The sequence below is a fragment of the Phalacrocorax aristotelis genome, chromosome 2 (assembly GCF_949628215.1).
Source record: "Phalacrocorax aristotelis chromosome 2, bGulAri2.1, whole genome shotgun sequence".
Lineage (NCBI taxonomy): Eukaryota > Metazoa > Chordata > Aves > Suliformes > Phalacrocoracidae > Phalacrocorax > Phalacrocorax aristotelis.
Genome location: NC_134277.1, coordinates 110,398,185 through 110,415,427, shown reverse-complemented (window position 1 = coordinate 110,415,427; position 17,243 = coordinate 110,398,185). Strand labels below are relative to the sequence as shown.

Below are 17,243 nucleotides of genomic sequence, written 5' to 3'. Positions count from 1 at the left end.
CCTGAGGTGCACAGCTTCTAGGTCAGTGATTTTACCCATCTGATGGCTGTACTGCTGCTTGCTTAGAAAAAAGGGAGTATTAGCACAGCTCGTGAAACTACGGGTAATACCTTCCTCTCCTTACAAATCAGGGCAGACTTCAAAAGGACATGTTTTTCCTGCTAGTCTTAAGTCAACACCTGTGTTTGTATTAGTTATGACAACTGCTGTGCAAGTTGAAGCACTAATGCTGCTGGAGGAGCGTGTCCTTGCAAAACGTGCTGTCCCTGCCTTAGAGCTGCGGCAGGCCTTGCACAGGGTATGTCACCTTGGGGGGCCACTTGGCAGTGGCTGCACTCATTGGATGTCTCTGCCGAGATCTCCGGGAAGAAGCATGTGGCCAGAGAAAAGCTAAGCTTCTGCAAGACCAAAATTTCCACCTCCTCCAGACATTTGTGCCCCAGACTGTTTGGAAAAAATCCTTAAAGTTACTGCAATTTCCATATGATTTCTAAAGGGCACTCTCTCTTCTCTTCCACAGGCAGAGGCAGGAAGAGACAGACCATCTGACAAAACATCTTCTCCTTCTCCCCGATTTTCTCCCTTCACAGCAGGAAAAGCTGCAGTGTGTACACAAGTTTTTTGACAGTAGAGAAATACTTGGTAAGAATTCCTTACAAACGCACCACTTTGCATAAATAACTTCAGCTGTGGCCCACAGTCAACCACAAGATACAAATCCAGGGGAAAACAGGCTGTTTAGAGACCAGTGCTCAGAGAAATATTTACTGTTCCCCATTTCCCACTCTCCGTGACATATTGCCAGGGACCAATTCCAGAACTGTAGCAAAGCTAAGTGTCATGGAAAACAGGAGAAGAAAGGGTTAATATAGCAGAAGAGTCCACACACACCTGCAAGCCCTAAGTAGCCTCAAGAGGAAGATATAAAAGTCTGGGCTCAGTTTTCCACTGTGAAGTTTGTTGGTTTGAACTTTGTTCTGAAGAAAGGAACTATTTACCCCACTGGGCTGGGAAGGAGATGGTATCCAAGAAAACAATTTGCCCTGGACTTAAAGGTTGGATTTTGTGGTTTTTAATAGCTGATAAGGGCCCCAAAGTTGAGGACATCTAGCAGGTGTCAGCCTGCCTGCTAGAGAAGCCTGAGAGTAAAAAAATGCTGCATGAGGGGCTTTTTTTCCTGCCCTAAACAGGCTGGTGCAAGAAAAATAATCCGGGCAACCATCTAACTACTGATTCCTGACCCTGGGGGTAACCGAGTGCTGGTGGCAAGGGCCTCCGGAGTCTTTCCCTGATCAGCAGTGACAGGGTTTCCGGGTGCAGGTGCTGGCCCTGGGTCAGGCTGCTGCCTGAGAGCCAAGTCCTGAGGCTCCTGGCTCTGTTTTCCCTGTGCAACAGGGAGTGAGCAGCTCTGAGAACAGAATCTGATTTCAGAGCCAAAAAATGCTGTATTTGTGCCCATAGGCACATATAAAAAGGAAAAACTGCCTTTATACCTGCTCAGTAAAGAGAAGTTGCTGCTCCCCTGCCTGTAGGAATAATGCTAAATGCCTCCACTGAAGCTACTGTATACATTAATCCAAGCTGTAATCTTACTCACAGGCTCTAAAATCAGAAGCTGAGACACCTAATCTGTTGATTTGCTCTAATACTGAGAGGCTTCAAATGAGATTGGCTTCTACTGTTGCTATATTAGCTGTCGCTAGCTAATGTGTAGTATGTCACTCAGATACGCGCTAAACAAAATCCTTCTTGCTCCTCTCCCAGGTAACTCATAAGGCAAAACGCGCCCAAGGGAAGTATTCCCGCCTCGGTGCCGTACCTTGCACCTGCTACTGCAGCCCCGGCGCCTGTGCCGGGGACGGGCTTTAAAGCGGGAGCTGGGGCTGAGCGGCCGCTCGGGGCGGGCTCCCGGGGCCGCCCCCGCGGGGAGGAGCAGCGGGCTCCCCACCGCCCCGCCGTCGCAGCCGGGGCTGCACCGCCGCCGGGCCGGCCATGGAGGCGGCGTGGGACTGCGTGGGATCGCTGGTGCGGTGAGTGCGGGGGGACCCCCGGCGTAACCCCCAACGCACACACAGAGCCCGGGGCGGCAGCCCGCGCTCATCCCGGGGCACGCTCCGGAAGAGCCGAGTCCGAATAGCCCTGTGGGCTCCAAGCTCCTCAGGAGCGAAGGGCGCCCTGTGCGGGGTGGGGGGGATTAAACCCGACGGACGCTAGGTGGGAGAAGCAAGCAGGCGTGCTCTCGCAGCCTTTCAAGCCCCAGCTGAAGTTGTTTCTGAGGGAAGCGCGCGTAGGAGATTTGCAGTTTTACCTCCTTTCCGAGGTGTAATGGCTGAGAGTAGCGGGGGGCTTGTGCGTCCCGCGGGGAGCCCTGGTGTGGCGGGGACCCGCTTGTACTCGGTGGCAACGTGGCCACGGCTCCTGGCCTCTGCATTTCAGGTGTGCTAACCACATCCATAAAGGTAGAGTTCTGTACGCCACCCAGAAATGCATCTAGTTCTAGCTGCGGTTCTGATACCTCTGCAGTTCATGTTTAAGCAGGGAAGCCAAGTCTGCAATCTGGCCGAACCCTAAGTCTCTTGACTTATTTCTGACTCTTTTTTTTTTTTTTTTCTTCACTGTTACTGCCATTGTCACTTGCCTGTGAACTCTAACCTAAAAATCAAACTGTGCCGTATTCTGAAGACACTGGTGTTGTGCAATGTTGATTTTTCTGAGTGAGGCTGAAGACCATTGCACCACATTCTTAGGCAAATGTAAGAGGCATATTGCAAACAAGGTAGAGTGAAATATGTGTACAGGGCTCAAGGCAGGCTTTTAATCCCCAGTTCCTACAAAAATAAAAATAAAATTCATTTCCCTAGCAGCCTTGGCACTACACTTAATGCTTGGGGCTGTATCTGCAAGTCCCTCCCTAGCAGGTTGTAGTTATACAAAACAAACTGGACAAGATGCTAAGAGTTTGAAGGTTTTTGCTCTTTCAATTACAAGTAGATTTTTGTGTTTTCCACTGACATAGGATCCTTCTCTCCTTTAGGGAGGAGTTAGGACTTGATCCTTTTGACTTTAAAGAATAATAAAACAATAGTGAAGCTGTCTGTATCTAACATGTCACTCAACTTTCTAATAAAGCTGGCTGCACCTTAGCGTGTTCCTTTCTTCTCCGCCACTTGTTTCCTGACTTAGCTTGATCAGCTTTTAATAGGAAAATATTTTTGTTAACTCCAATCTAGCAGATTAATTCCTTGCATTGGGAATCAGATTGTCTGGTTTCTGAGGACAGCTGCAGCAAAAAGAGATCTTTCTAGGAGCCCTGGATATCAGCTGGCCTGTTTGAGTCTGTGGCTGTTGCGGGGGGAACAAAGGAAAAACAAGCTTTCAGCAATAGGCCCAGAAATTGAAGGGTTAACACTCTTTATCTAGCTTTTTTAACCATACTGGCTTTTGTTTCCTAGTACTTCTTGTTAACTGAAACCTTCACTGGAGCCCAGACTCACTGCTTCATAAGCAGACTTAGTTTAAAGATGATGCTGACTGGTATTATTGAAATGTAGGTGAAATGGCATCAATGTTAAATAACTCCCTAAGACTTGGACTCCTCTTAAGTGACTGGTGGAACTAATGGAAGTCCCGGTTTGTTAATCTGTTTGGGTTTTTTTTTCTTTTTTTTTTTTCTGACTTTTTACATCTGATAGAACTAGGCAGCAGTGTGAGGTGCTTGATCTTGACTGAAGAAGCTTCCACTCAGAGCTGCAAAATATGGCTTGTATAGTTGGCTGTGCTAATGCCTGAGGTGAACCCTGTTAGTTCAAGTCCTGCCCCTGACCTGTGCCCCTAATGCTCTTCCTTGTGTATTAGGATGTACGTTTTGGCTTTTTTCCCTATGCTTTGTCTTTTGTGAATGACAACTTGGCTTAAGGAATGGGAAAGAAAACTGTTCAACAGGACTGGCTTTTTCTGGCCTTAAAAAAAAAAATCTTGGCAGTACTGTCATATATACCACTCGAGTAACTATCCTATGTGCTACTTTTCAAATATGTGAGAGGGAACAGGATGTAACTAGCTCTGAAAGCATTGTCTCTTGAATACCAAGCGTTGTGTTTTCTAATGTCAGGGTGCCCTGTGAAGTAGTCACCAGGCCTGAGGTAGATGAGCAGGCTTCATATCTGAGGAAAAGACTCGAGTGATTCAGTGGGAGCTGCCCACGGACCAGTGGGGTGATTGGGGGACTATTAACTTAGTCAGTGAAGAGATTAACAAACACGCCCTGTCCTAGTACACTTCCCTTCTGTGGAGCTTCAATGCCTTTGTCAGTGCTACCCTGCACCTTGTCCTACTCCCTGGTCTTGACCCTTCTCCAGGAGGAAAGTGCTTATTAGCTCTTTGATTTGAAACAGTGCCTGTATCCTGAAAACCATGCTGACCACTCATCCTCACCAGCTTTCTTACAGGAAGGAGAGAGATTTCTACCAGCCACATATGTGTATATGGCAACTGTTGGAAGCCAGGGACCTAGTGTTTAAACAGCACTATGTAGAAGGTATTAGCTTGACTTAGAATAAAACTGTTGAATGTCCCCCTCCTTTAAAAAAAATAAAAGCTCCAGTAATGCTGAGGAGTTACTGAGGAAGGTAAATTTTAGTGTACAGTGAATGGCAATAGCCCAAAGCCCTGTAGAAGAGCAGTTCAGAATGACAGCAGGAAATTAATTGCTGAAACTCTGTCTGGCCAGTCACAGAAATTACTTTCTATGCATCCCAAAAAATATGCTTAAAGACCAGGTAAGAGGTTTGGAAAAGATTGTTACTCTCCCTGGTCAATGTGGGCTTGCACAAAAGGTGCAACTGGGATGTTATTAGTTCAGTAACCGTATACCATTTCATCATTGTTCTAGGAGTTCCTGTATTCACGCTCTGGCTGCAGAAGGAAACTGCCAATTCACTCCCTCCCTCTCAGAAAGTGTCTGAGAATAGATTTTACTAAGTGAAGCTGACCTTTTATACCTGTGTGGAAGAACAAAGCAGGGATGCATCCCTTTCCCACCCCTGTTCGATTTGGTATTAAGGAGAAAAAGGAGTATGGGGGGTAAAGTCCAGGAATGTGGAAGGCAAAATATTGTCTCTCTTTAAAAGACTTGTTAGAGATCAGTCCTTTCCAGGTGTCATGCAGAGGGTGATCTTTTTTGGCAAGCTGGCTATTGAATTAACCAATGTAATTTGGCAGTTAAAAGCTGTCAATAGATGTAGATGGGAGTGGGTCTGTACCTTGGTGTGGGAGTAGGCAGTTACCAGTGTTATGTGCTTGGTTTACCCAAGGGAACCTGAACAGTCACTATTAAAACATGTGATTGCCCAGGAAAATTTAAAACCTCTTTTTGAAAGTGTTTGAATTCTTCCAGCCTCTCTGGCAGCCTATTCCAACATGATGTATTTATGTACTTTGACCCTAATTTTCATTTCATTTGACTTCTTTTGATACATTATGGCACAAACAAGTCTTATTTTGTGATTTTTAATTTTTTTTTTCAGAACTAAGTGAAGGTTTATAGGCTGTAGATATTATTTACAAGATAAATGCCTTGGTTGTTTGGAAGTCAAGCATAACTATACTGAAAAGCTCCACTTGCATTCTGATGCTAGGTGTTTTGAATATGGATCATATGTTCAGTCTTCCTAAAGCAAACTCATATCTTAACATGCAAGACTACTTTCAACTAATTATTTATCTGAGTGTTTATCTTACAGGTAAAGAAAATTATCCAAGTGGCTGAACGCAGTAAGAGCTGCTGCCTTTCTAATTCAATGTTAAAACCTGTCAGCCTCACTGTAATCATGACCTTGACATCAGCTGAGCTAGAGGTGGCCTGCATCTGCTTGAAATGTTTTTAATTTTAGAAGTGTTTTCAAATGTCACTGGCAAGAGAAATTTCAGAGACATGTCTCTAGGGCTATGTAGTATCTAGTTTTGAAAGCAAGCTCTACAAGTCTAAAGTGACCTGTGAATTACTCATTTAACATGCCTACATCACTGAACTCAACAGTCCTCCTCCTTCTCACAGTACTTGACATGACTATTTTTATAACTGTGCTGAATTTTTCTTTGTCTTAGATCTTTGGTATCCATGGGAGCATCTATGGGAGCAGTAACAAAACAGACCCTGTTCCCTCCTCTCATGCCTGCTGGGCGACCTTTCCGTGTGTCAAACGCCTCCCGAAGCAGCCGGAAAGGAATTGTTGCAAGCAGTCTGCAAGAGCTCATCAGCAAGGTATAGCAAACATTCCCGCTCTGGCTGAAACTTATAGTGAAGTACAGTATCCCAGAAAGGCAACCCCCAGACTCTTCTAAAAATCGCCACTGGGGAAGTTCAGGAGAATGACAGATAAGCAAGTCTTAATACGAAATTATGGGCTGTCTTCTGAATGCTAAAATTTTCTGGTTTTTGCAGACTTTAGATGCCTTCCTTATATCTGCTGGAATAGTTACTCTGGTTTTGGAGGAAGATGGCACGGTTGTGGACACAGAAGAGTTCTTCAGGTCCCTGGATGATAATACACACTTCATGGTTCTAGAAAAAGGACAGAAATGGACACAAGTAAGTGTGGACTACCTCTCTCTCACTTGAACAGAAGCGGATGGAAGAATGTCTGTGGCTGCTAGAACTATTGGAAAGAGGGAAGAAGAGGAAGAAAACTTCCCCTAAAGAAGGCAGAGTATCAACTCCTTGTTGAGCCTTCCCAGATGACAAATCAAGTTGGTTTTGGGGGTTTCTTTTGTCCCTTGCTTGGCCATAAAACTATTTACAATGATCTGCCAAGAACTGAAATGAAACATTACAGCTGAAAAGAAATATAGGGAAAATCCCCTGCTTTTGGAGAATCTCAGAAATAACTTTTTTCTTGAGCCTTTTTGTAACATAAAGAAAATCAGGACTTTGCACGAAGTTAAAAATACAGTGTCTTTAGAAGTTAGCTTTTAAAGGGGAAAAATGCCAAAATTAAGCAATGTAAAACAAGTTTTGCCTTGTGAATGCAGTAATGGTTTAGTGAAGGTTAGAAAAATGCCTGTGTTTAATCTTACAAACAGCTAAAAGTTGTCATCAAAACCTAATGTCATTCTACATGCTCCAAGGTACTTAAAGCTAGCCTATCTTAAGCTTTCTAATTATGTCAACTCAGTGTCCAATTTGTGGTTTTGTGGAGGAATAGTCATCTGTAGGTTAATAAGATAGTTGAATTCCTAATTGTCTTTCCATGAAATGATGGTTGCTAGAAAGCTAGCATCAGAATTTCTTCTACCAGCTGCAGAGCTAGCTGAGGAGCTGGAAGCAGGCCTATGTTTTTCTGTTTGTGTGATCATGGCTCAATCGTGTGGCCCCGTTTTCTCAGTCACCTGTTGCAGTGTAGGCAGTTTGTATGTTTTTTTTCCACAAGACACCTCACTGGCTTATCAGCCTGCTGCATCTGGGCCGTGAGCTCCAAGTGCAGAAAAGAAGTTGCAGCCAGGGTATGACTCCACCTTTCTCCTTTCCCCTCTGCCCTATGTCCTGTCTGGCATGACGGCAGAGCAAGTTTGAATGCTGCCCCTCTTCAGGATATGGTGAATGACAGCAACCCTGCTGCAACATCACAAACCACCTGTAGTGTAGCGCAAGCTCTGTCATGCTTTATCCAAATATTCTGGGTGCTAATGGGGGGAGGGACGTGCCACCAAGCATGCCAACTACTTGTACATGTCCAAAACTGTTGTTGATAGGGGGCCCTGTTGCTGGAGCATGAAGGCTGTCAAAGTAAAACAGGCATAAAATTGCTGGCTAATGATATAGTACAGTGTTTAACTTGGTCTGATTTATCATGGTACTGTCTCAGCCAAGTGACAAGTACAAAAAGGCCCAGTCTTACACAACTTTATTGCTTCATTTAGCGTGCAAAAAACAGCTTGGCAGCTGCTAAGTCCTTAACCTTGAGCAGAATGTGCTGAGCAGAGTATCCCATGTATCCGCTAGATGTCTCTGTAAATATGGGTTGTCTTTACTATTTTCTTTTTCCTGAAGCAAGCAATCCTGAAAGCATCACTGTCTGCCCTGAGGCAGACAAGGGTTGCTCTCAATGAAGGAGGCTGGATTTAAGATGGAAGACAACTTTCCATGCTCCTCTTCCTTTTGCTTTTGCTCTTAAACTCAGTATTAAACCCTAGGCCTGATCAGTAGTGGTTCCCTCCTCATGTTACCTTTTCAGAAGGAAGGAAGAGAGGTGTTATGAGCCAGGATTTGAAATGAGGACCTGACTTTTCACAGATGTAATTTTTGCAGCTATCTCTAGAAGTTCTCATCAGTATTGTGTTCCTTCCTAAACGGAAGCACCTAATGTTGTGCTGGTAACTTGGTGGTCTGTTTCAGTGTGGGCTACCTGTGCTGCCTCAGCTAGTAGCTGGAGCATACTAGGATAATTAAATGGTGGGAACACTGTCCAGTGGCAGTACCTGTGGCTTCAGTACATCCTGAAGAAGCTCTATCACAGGAAAGAAATACTCAGGCAGTGCCATGTCACTCTAGAACTTCTGTGTCTGTTTGGAATAGCTTCAGAAGCCTGGTCAGGACTCAAACAAAATAATGTAAGCCACAGACTTGCTTTTCTCTATGCTAATGCTTCCAATTCTAGTTTAGAATTGATCGAGAAGTAGTCCAAAGACTGGAATAAACGAGCTGTTTCTAAAGACCTGCACTGCTAACAATTGTCTTACTGTAGTTTCCTGGCTCACGGTACAAACTGTCTCTATCCCTCTTTTTAAATTAGACAAGAAACGGAGTGGCCACTGTGAGACAAAAGAAGAAAATGGGAGTAGCTAACATCACATTTGATCTGTACAAGCTGAACCCTAAGGATTTTATTGGCTGCTTGAACATCAAGGCGACCTTCTATGAGATTTACTCTGTCTCATATGACATCAAATGTATGGGAGCAAAAAGCGTATTGCGGTAAGTATGTTTCCACTACTGATCAGGCATAAGTGTTAATGTAAAATTTGTGTTTGCTATTGGTTCTATGAAGCAGGTGTGTTTATAAACTTAGTATTTTTGTCAAATCTTACATACTGGCCAATATGCTGACCCTTCCTTTGTAAGGTGGATAGCTGACTTGTAAAAACTTCTTTAGCTTTTTATGGTGGAATCTTAAACTTCCCCCAAGGCAAAATCTTATCAGCTTGTATTTACTGCAAGGGTGTGGGTACAACTCTTTCTTTTCCTGAGAGAATTTCCCGAGATTCCTTTGACTTGTTTGAAGAATACAGGAGGCTGAGGAAGAAGCATCAGACTCTTTGTAGTGGGGACTTCAAGGGAATGATATGGGAGAGGAATTTGAGATCTAATGGCAGAGGTCTTGAAGCTTGCTCAGACTTTGCAATACCTGGCTGCCAAATTCACTACCTGAGCTATGTGGAGGCAAAGGAAAATGGAAGAGATATGACACTCTATGTCTTAATGTGAATTTTTAATCTGTAGTAAGACTGTGTGATGTCACTGTTTCTAAGCCAACTGGTCTCTAAGCAAACTAATGGAGCCTAAGAAGGACCACTGTCTCCTGCAGGACCAGTCTGTGGTGGGTTGTGTTTGGTAGGACTGGCTGTTGGGAAATGCTGTCTTATGCAGGGGCAAAATTATACCTGTCCTGTCCACTGCTTTCAACAGTGTGTTCAAAGTCTGTGCCTTGCTAAAACCAGCTGTGTCCTCCCCTGGCTGAAAAAAATTTCTTCTGAGATCAGACTACTCCACAAAGGTGCCATAATCTGACAGCTGTTTAAGCTGCAGCCCTGAATTTCTCCACCTGACCTCTCAAATTTTGGTTGAGACACAGCAGTGTAGTGTTGCTGCATCTTACTATTTGAGAACCAGATCCGTTCTGTACAGAACGGACAGATGTATATGCCTGTAAGTGAGGTTTTCACTTCCCCTGAGCAGTATGTAGTCTTTAGTGTGAAGTCTTCAAATAGCCCCTCCTCCCATGATGCAGGTATTAAGCATTGTAATGCTAATCTTGTCCCCTGTCTTTCTGTTGGACTGACCTCTCCCACTCTACTTAGGTGGTCCCTTGCTTAATCTTTCAGGCTACAGCTGGTGTGACTGTAGATAAGACTCATCTCTCTGGTCATGCTGCAGAGATTATCCAGCTATATACTATGCCCACCTGTAGCACTGGTTTCATTAGGGTTTCTTCAAAGCAAAGACCCTTGAAACAGCTGCACTCCTCCAGTTGCTGCGTTTGTCAAGTCTCTTGAGTCAGATCTCTGATTTCTGGCTGTCTCTACAGAGATGAGTATCAGCACTGGAACTTGCATGGTTAAAGAGAATTTGAAGTGATGGTTCTGCCTCCCTGCCAACACAGGGCAGCTGGTGAGAAAGAAATGGCGCTGGCAGACAGCTGAAGAAGCTGTGGAGTTCTTTCAGAAGCACTGTTATGTTAGAGTTGAACTCTAAGGCAAGTGCCAGTGTCAGGGTGGGAAAATAGTCTACTAGCAAACAAGGGTGACAGAAGAGAGAACCTTGAGTACTCTTGAATGCAACAGTGAGATGGTCTGTCTCAGCTTGCTGTTGAAATTGAAGATGGGTGATGTTACGTTCTTGGTGTAGTCCCTCTGCTCATGAATTCCAAATTGCTAACTCCGATGCCCTCTCCCCAAGCTGACCTGTGGAGTGTGAGGGGAAGGAACTTTAAAATGCTGCAGCTGTTCATTGGTGGGAGGGGCTCAAAGCCTGCCAGATCTCATTAGTGCATTTCCCCTAACAGTTTCTCCCTGTAGTGTCCCACTGAAGGATCAAATGCCCAGTTCGACAAATAACTTCCTCCATGGCTTAGGTGACAACTGCTCTCATGTGCAAGTGACACACTGCAGCTGCTCAAAAGCTCAGTACCAGGTGCAGCTTTCAACTGTAAAGCTCCCTGGCCTGATCTATCTGGTGGAGGGAAGGACATACTGAAATGGCATATGCGTGGGAAGCATGAATAAAGGTACAGTGTTTTTTAAAGGCTTCCCAGCCTCTAAGTACAGGGTATTCTACTCTTTTGAAGTATTGGATTTTGACTGCAAATCTTTCATCACAGTGGAAAAAAACTGAATTTGTAGGAAGAAGATTTTGCTTTCTCTGCTAGAGCTCAAAGGAGAAGTGAATAGCAGCAGAGTGTTCGCAGTGCATGTTTTCTCAGACAGAAATTCAGAAAATCTTCCCTCTTTTTTGCAGAAGAGGAAGGCTGGCCTGGTTTCTGCATCTTCAGAAACTGATGCCTTTCCGGTTTTGGAATGGTTCCAGTTCTTGTGTACCACTTCTCTAATGCCTCAGCTTCATTCCTGTGAGGGCTTACTTACCTTTCAGGGGAGAAGGCTTGAATATAGCTCTCAGCACTGATGTCCCAATTGTTTCTTGGAGAATGGAAGGAAGATGCATGTATAACTAGGTTGAATAAGTGACTGCTCAAATATAATGATCTCTCTTCCCCTGCGATCTGTGGTGATCCATAGTCTATAATGTAATCATCTGATGCTAGCCTGATCTTAGTTTATAGATCTGTACTGATTCTCACACAGTATTGTATATTTGAATGATGACACTTATTAAAACTTCAAAAAAATAGAGTAGTTGTGAACTGAGAAGTCTTAAGGCTTGCAGCTTGGACAGTATTAATTCACCTGGCTTCACTTGTTTTGCTGTTGGGCATCCACTGTACTGTGCTTGCTCAGCTTCAGATCAAATCAAGTTTGATCTGTAGCTTAGAGATACATGCAGTGTTGTATTAGTGAACGGCCTAAAGGTGAGACATAGGGTGGATTCATGCTGCAGGAATGCTGATGGGCTCCCAGGCAAAGTCAAATCTTCAGTGGTGCTCTGGTAGTTTAAGTAATGGTTTTGCAGAAGGCCTGTAAATATCTAATTGGATGACAGCCTGCTTTGTTAAATGTGTGTTCTGGTTCTGCCAAGATGCCAGTATTTTTCTGTCAATCAATGGCCACAGAAGAATTTGCTCTAAGGAAGGTACAAAAATGACCACCTTATCAGAAGTGACCAAGAATGAGAGAGTTCTTAAATATATCTACCTAACTCATCCTAGAAGTGCTGGGGGGGATGGGGCAATGTCACCCTGTCAGTGAATTTTTTTTAAAACAAATGACTTTTCTTTTAGGAAGGTGCTTCAGCTAATGTCCCATGCAGCACAGATAACTGGACAGTTCCTCCTCTGTACTGGAACATATATGTTGCAGTTGATGGGTGAATATGATGAAGATGACACGTGTACAAGATCAAGGCGGGAGTAGTGAACACAGCTGCACTTCTGATGTCGGATCCTTTTGCTTAAAGACATTCTCTTGCCCAATTTTGATTGTAATGATGTTATAGTAGGGGGATGTCCACTGACGCGAACTAACATTTTTCCCATTTGGGAATGCTTTGTAGGCCTTAGTCATAAAATAAGTGTTTTGTGTTCATAGGCTCTTAACGGAGCAAAAGGGTGGGTGCCTAAAGTCTGAAAATTTGGCAAAAGGAGAGAGGATTTTGTCCCAGCAACTCAAAATGGAGAATAAGTATACTTGGAAACTTGCACGCTTTGTAACCAGTGGGATATTTCTTGCACTGATCAGAACATAGTTTGGTTGGGGTTTTTTTATGACTGTCTGCTTGCCTTCTGAACAGACTGGGCTGTCAGGTAGGGGTAGGGGAGTTGTGGGGTTTGGGTTTTTTTAATCATTAACAGTGCTGGTATTAGTGTCCAACTGGCATTGAGGTATGAAAGGGTGAAGTGTGCTTATTTATTTCTGCTACCAATGGAAATACACAATACAACTGAATCCTGATTTGGTGACTGACCACTCTCATGAAGTCTAATTGGAGAAAGTGTGACTACTAAGCAGAAGCTTAAAATTTAGCCTTACTTCCCTTAAAACAAGTAAATATAGAGTTAAAATGAGATTTTTTTTTCTTCAAATCTACAGAAAGTTCAGGTTAGTGTAGTTCATACCAGTTGAAGAAACTGATAGATTTCTTTAATGGGTCTGATGTCCATTTCTGCCTGAAGTATTGGATAATTTGCTGTAGTTTCATGAATAGGGCTTACAAGCAACCTGCTGAAGCTTCCTTCAGGGGTTAAACCATCACTAATGCAGTTTTTACTGTTCAGTTGCAAGATGACACTACATCTCAAGCTGTACTTGAGGTAGATGTAGCATGGATCTGTAAGAGATGCTGGATTTAGATGCCCCTGTATTTAGGGGAGAGAAGCAGGACACTATCTGGTCTTGTGTAACCATACATATGCTCTAAAGTGGATATTTATAGTTTTATAGTCTCCCAAGGCAAGCTGTATTAAAGGGCAGGATTTATAATCCTTAGGTAGAATTGCCCACAAAGTTTTCTACAGTTTAGTGAACTGCTAGTATGACCAGCTTCCAGCAAGCTTTTTCTCAGCAGTGTGGAAAACGAGCAGTGTTAGACATCTTGTGTCAAAATGCAAACTCCCATTGCTGAAGGGGGAAAAAGCCCAACTTCTGTCATTCATAGGTGTGGCTTTTGAGGTTTTAATTTGCTTGTTCGTGAATAATTTTATTAAGTTGTTATACTATTGCTTAAGACTGAAAGCTGTTAAGGAGACAGCAGATACAGGTAATGTGTCTGATCTTGACAGCAGGTGCCACCTAGGAAACAAAGCTCTGGTGACAGAGTGAACAAGTGGGGCAGGGGAAGAAAACAGTGGGAGCAAAAGGCAAAAGGATCACTGTGGACCCCACATAGTGTGCCATGCCTCTGCTGAGACAGGAATCTATTAACTATGTGCATCAACTGCACTGATTATTTGGAGGAAAACTTAATCTGCTAAAAGAGGAGCAGGTGGACTGAAAAGACCAAGTATCATGGTCGGTGGGATCCATTGTGACCTGTTGGCTGGGTCTGTTCACTTCAAATGTCACTAATATGTGGGAATATTGCTCTTGCTTTTTTCTGCAGCTTTCACCTTTGTGTGCTTATTTTTACCTTCCCTTTATGGATGTGACTTAGTCAGCTGGAGCTGCAACTTTCAAATCACTGTTGTGATGAAAAGCAGCCTAAATCCAAGTGTTAAAGGGACTGATGGACACAAGCTCACTTGATCTCCACCTCTTTCTTCAGTAAAGGAACTACAAATAAATAGACAGCTAAGAAAAACCTTGGGTTTTTTCCTGATTTCTGTTGTTTCCCATCTACTACTGAGTGTTTGCTGAAGCGGGTGTGGGCATGCAGCTCTGGGCAAGGGGAGGACTGGTTCTTTCCTGATTTCTCCCAGGGAAGAATGCCTGTAACTTGCAACACTGAGGTTTCCTTCAGAAGAAAACAAACTATTCTGTGAGCAATTAGGAAGAGGTTATGTTAAATGGAAGCATCTCTTTTGTTTTCACCTCTACTCCCCCTGCCCCAAGTAATTGTTGCCATGATAATTGTTGACCAAAGTCTTTCTACCCCTATCAAGGAATTTCATTTAACTGATGCAGTGCAAGGACTTTATCATTAATTCTTTCAGCTTTTAAGGACCACTTATTCTATTAAAACAAACACATCTCTAGAAAGCAAACTCTGTGTAATGCTCCTGAGAATATTTGTTGCTAATGATGGGAGCACCAACATATAAGAACAAAACAAATAACCCAATAAACCAATTCGCATAGTTCAATATTGCATTAATTTGTGTGAAATGCCTCTTCAACATCTGTAATGCAAAAGCTTTTTTGCAAGTCTGGACTGTGCAGATCTCAAATTCCAGCTTTCTATAGCCAGAGGCAATAGTTACAGAAGTAACACTCCGTAGTTGCCAATGGTACTATCTTAGAACTTAACGTGATCTAAAAGGCTAACTCGGTATGAATTTGCAGTGTTTTTAGGCAGCTGCTGTTTTGGCAGATTAACACTTAAAACTTGAGCTGCTGAAGGTCGTGTGAGCTGCAAAGTCTCCATCTCAGAGCATGTCCCCCCTCTAATTCAAAATGCAAACAGCTGAACAAAGTGACTCAGCTTTGATATTTCCTCAAAATGGGAGAAGTGTCTTTGAATGTTATGTCTGAAATTTTCATTGCTTCTGAATCTGGGTTTTGCCACAGGCTTAGGATTTGGGGAATGATAGTTGCTACTGTACCAACTTATTTCCAGAGATAAAGTTTTGGCTTTGGGTCAAACTGAGGGAGTTTGTAATTCTCTGAGTTGGAGCTAGTTTGGGGGGTTTTTTGGCTCTGTTTTTTTTTGTTTGTTTGGGTGTTTGTTTTTTTTTTTACAGGCTGCTTAGGAGGCATAGCTTTTACTTCAGCTGTATGAGGTACACAGCAAAGAACAACTTCAGCATTATCTAGCTTTCAGAAAATTATATACAAGTGGTGTACAGTATCTAGCAAGAGACAGAAAAACTAAAAGCACAGGCTCTTAACTGCTGGTATGTAGAGAAGAAGCTAGCTTTCCTATTTGACATTTAGCTTTAATTTTTCTTTCCATAAGGTCAGTTAGTCTGCATTTGTTACTGTTGCAGTCAAGGCTAGTAGCACTGACATGTCCAAGGTGCGAAACATGTTTCCTGCCTCCTAGCTTGTACTGGCCCTTTTTGCCTGTTGCTTTGCATCACTTGCTAACAATGCACCAAGTCATACTCTCTAGTTACCAAAAAAGGAATTTTCACAGAAGTACTCAATCTTGTTGACTCAGGCACTGTTCACGTTCTGGACGCAAAACAAAGTTGCTCTCTTCATGACTAGAATGAAGGATCTAGTAGCTTTTTTGTGTGTGTGATTTATCATTACTTCATTTCCTTCCTTTCATAAACCCATGAAGCTGTTGCTTTCTTGTACCTTCCTGTTCTTTTGGGAGAAATAGGATTCCAAGCTATTCTGTCCAGGGGGAGAGGAAAAGGCAGGGTCTAAATTCCTTAGACCGTTTGGAATATGCTCTAGGAAACATCCTGAATCCCTTCCCTACAGAGAAGGGAAGAGTAAAGAAAGAAAAAGAGGACTTTGGGCTGGAAGTTTTTGCAGTACAGTGCGTAGAGAGGTAGGTCTTAACAATTTAGGAAATGTCAGTAATTTTGAATAATAACTGTGAAGATAACTATATATGATAATTTGTAACTGGCTAGAATTATAACTCTAAATCATTTCAGCATGCTTCTTCCTCAGATAGCACTTGAGCTAAAGGCACAAGCTTCTTTAATTAAAAACTAAAGAAATGTACCAAAGTACATTTTTCACTTGATGCCTCAAGTTTTACTGAAGGTATTAATATGATTAACATACCACTTCAGTTATGTACTAGTAAGCATCCTTGTGGGGTTTAGCATTTATCACTGCTCACTCTACCTTCTCATATATGCAGTTATTTATAAACATGAGCATTGATATTTTACTAAGGGAGAAGATAGTATTTTACCACCTTACAACTTTAAGCTCAGTAGTTTAACTTCCTATGAAAATTGAGATGGGTGAGAATTATGTATCAGTGATAGCAATATTTTCTGATGGTGGTGCAAATTTTAAGGAACACTGTCTATGAATAAATAAATTCAAATGGTGGCTTTGATGTCATGTCTATTAATTTATAGAATAACTTATTCCTGAACTAATCGTGAATGTTAATATATCTATGGTCTGGCACAGACCGTTTCCAAATGCTGGACTGCAGCAGTGAAGTAACTGGATACTATTATGTGGCTCTGAACTCTTAACTCCTTACTGCTGACTCATTTTCTGGCCTGAGAGAAACCATGCAAACTGTGTTTATTTCATACAAAAGGCAATGCTTTCCTCCATCTTTTATCAGAGCTGCAAAAGACTATAAACTGCTGAGGCCTTTGTCTCCTGTACATAGCAATCTCTGGTTTTCACCAAATACTGTAAGAGTCAAGGACCTCCTTTTATAATGCCTCACAAAACCTGCCTGCAGTCATTTACCTAGGGATTAAATAGTATGCATTTGGTTACAGGGAAATATTAATTTAGTTTACTGAAATATTAGATTTGTCTAGTTCAGGATTAATTTAGTCTTCAGGAGGAATGGCATGGAAGTGCACTCATCTAGAGCACTTCTCTCGAATAAGTACATCCTGGACTCAGCTTAAGGGACAGTTTTGCAGAGCTTGACTATTGATCAGTTCCCCTCTTGTGGGAGAACCAAGGTCTGATTTCTTGCTGTGGAAAAGCACAAAATAGCACTGTGTTGGGTTTAGTGGCTAGAATTTGGCAGTGGGGGGGGTGGA

The 17,243-nt window shown here is 42.8% G+C and overlaps 1 protein-coding gene across 1 annotated transcript; it reads left to right on the top strand.

Moving 5' to 3' along the window:
- The first annotated feature begins 1,902 nt into the window (after positions 1 to 1,902).
- Positions 1,903 to 16,560, top strand: CIDEA (cell death inducing DFFA like effector a). The gene is made up of 5 exons (XM_075084634.1): positions 1,903 to 2,030; positions 6,106 to 6,262; positions 6,443 to 6,589; positions 8,790 to 8,971; positions 12,168 to 16,560. The coding sequence occupies exons 1-5, from the start codon at positions 1,993 to 1,995 to the stop codon at positions 12,298 to 12,300; spliced, it is 657 nt and encodes a 218-aa protein (XP_074940735.1). The 5' UTR covers positions 1,903 to 1,992; the 3' UTR covers positions 12,301 to 16,560.
- The last annotated feature ends 683 nt before the right edge of the window (positions 16,561 to 17,243 follow it).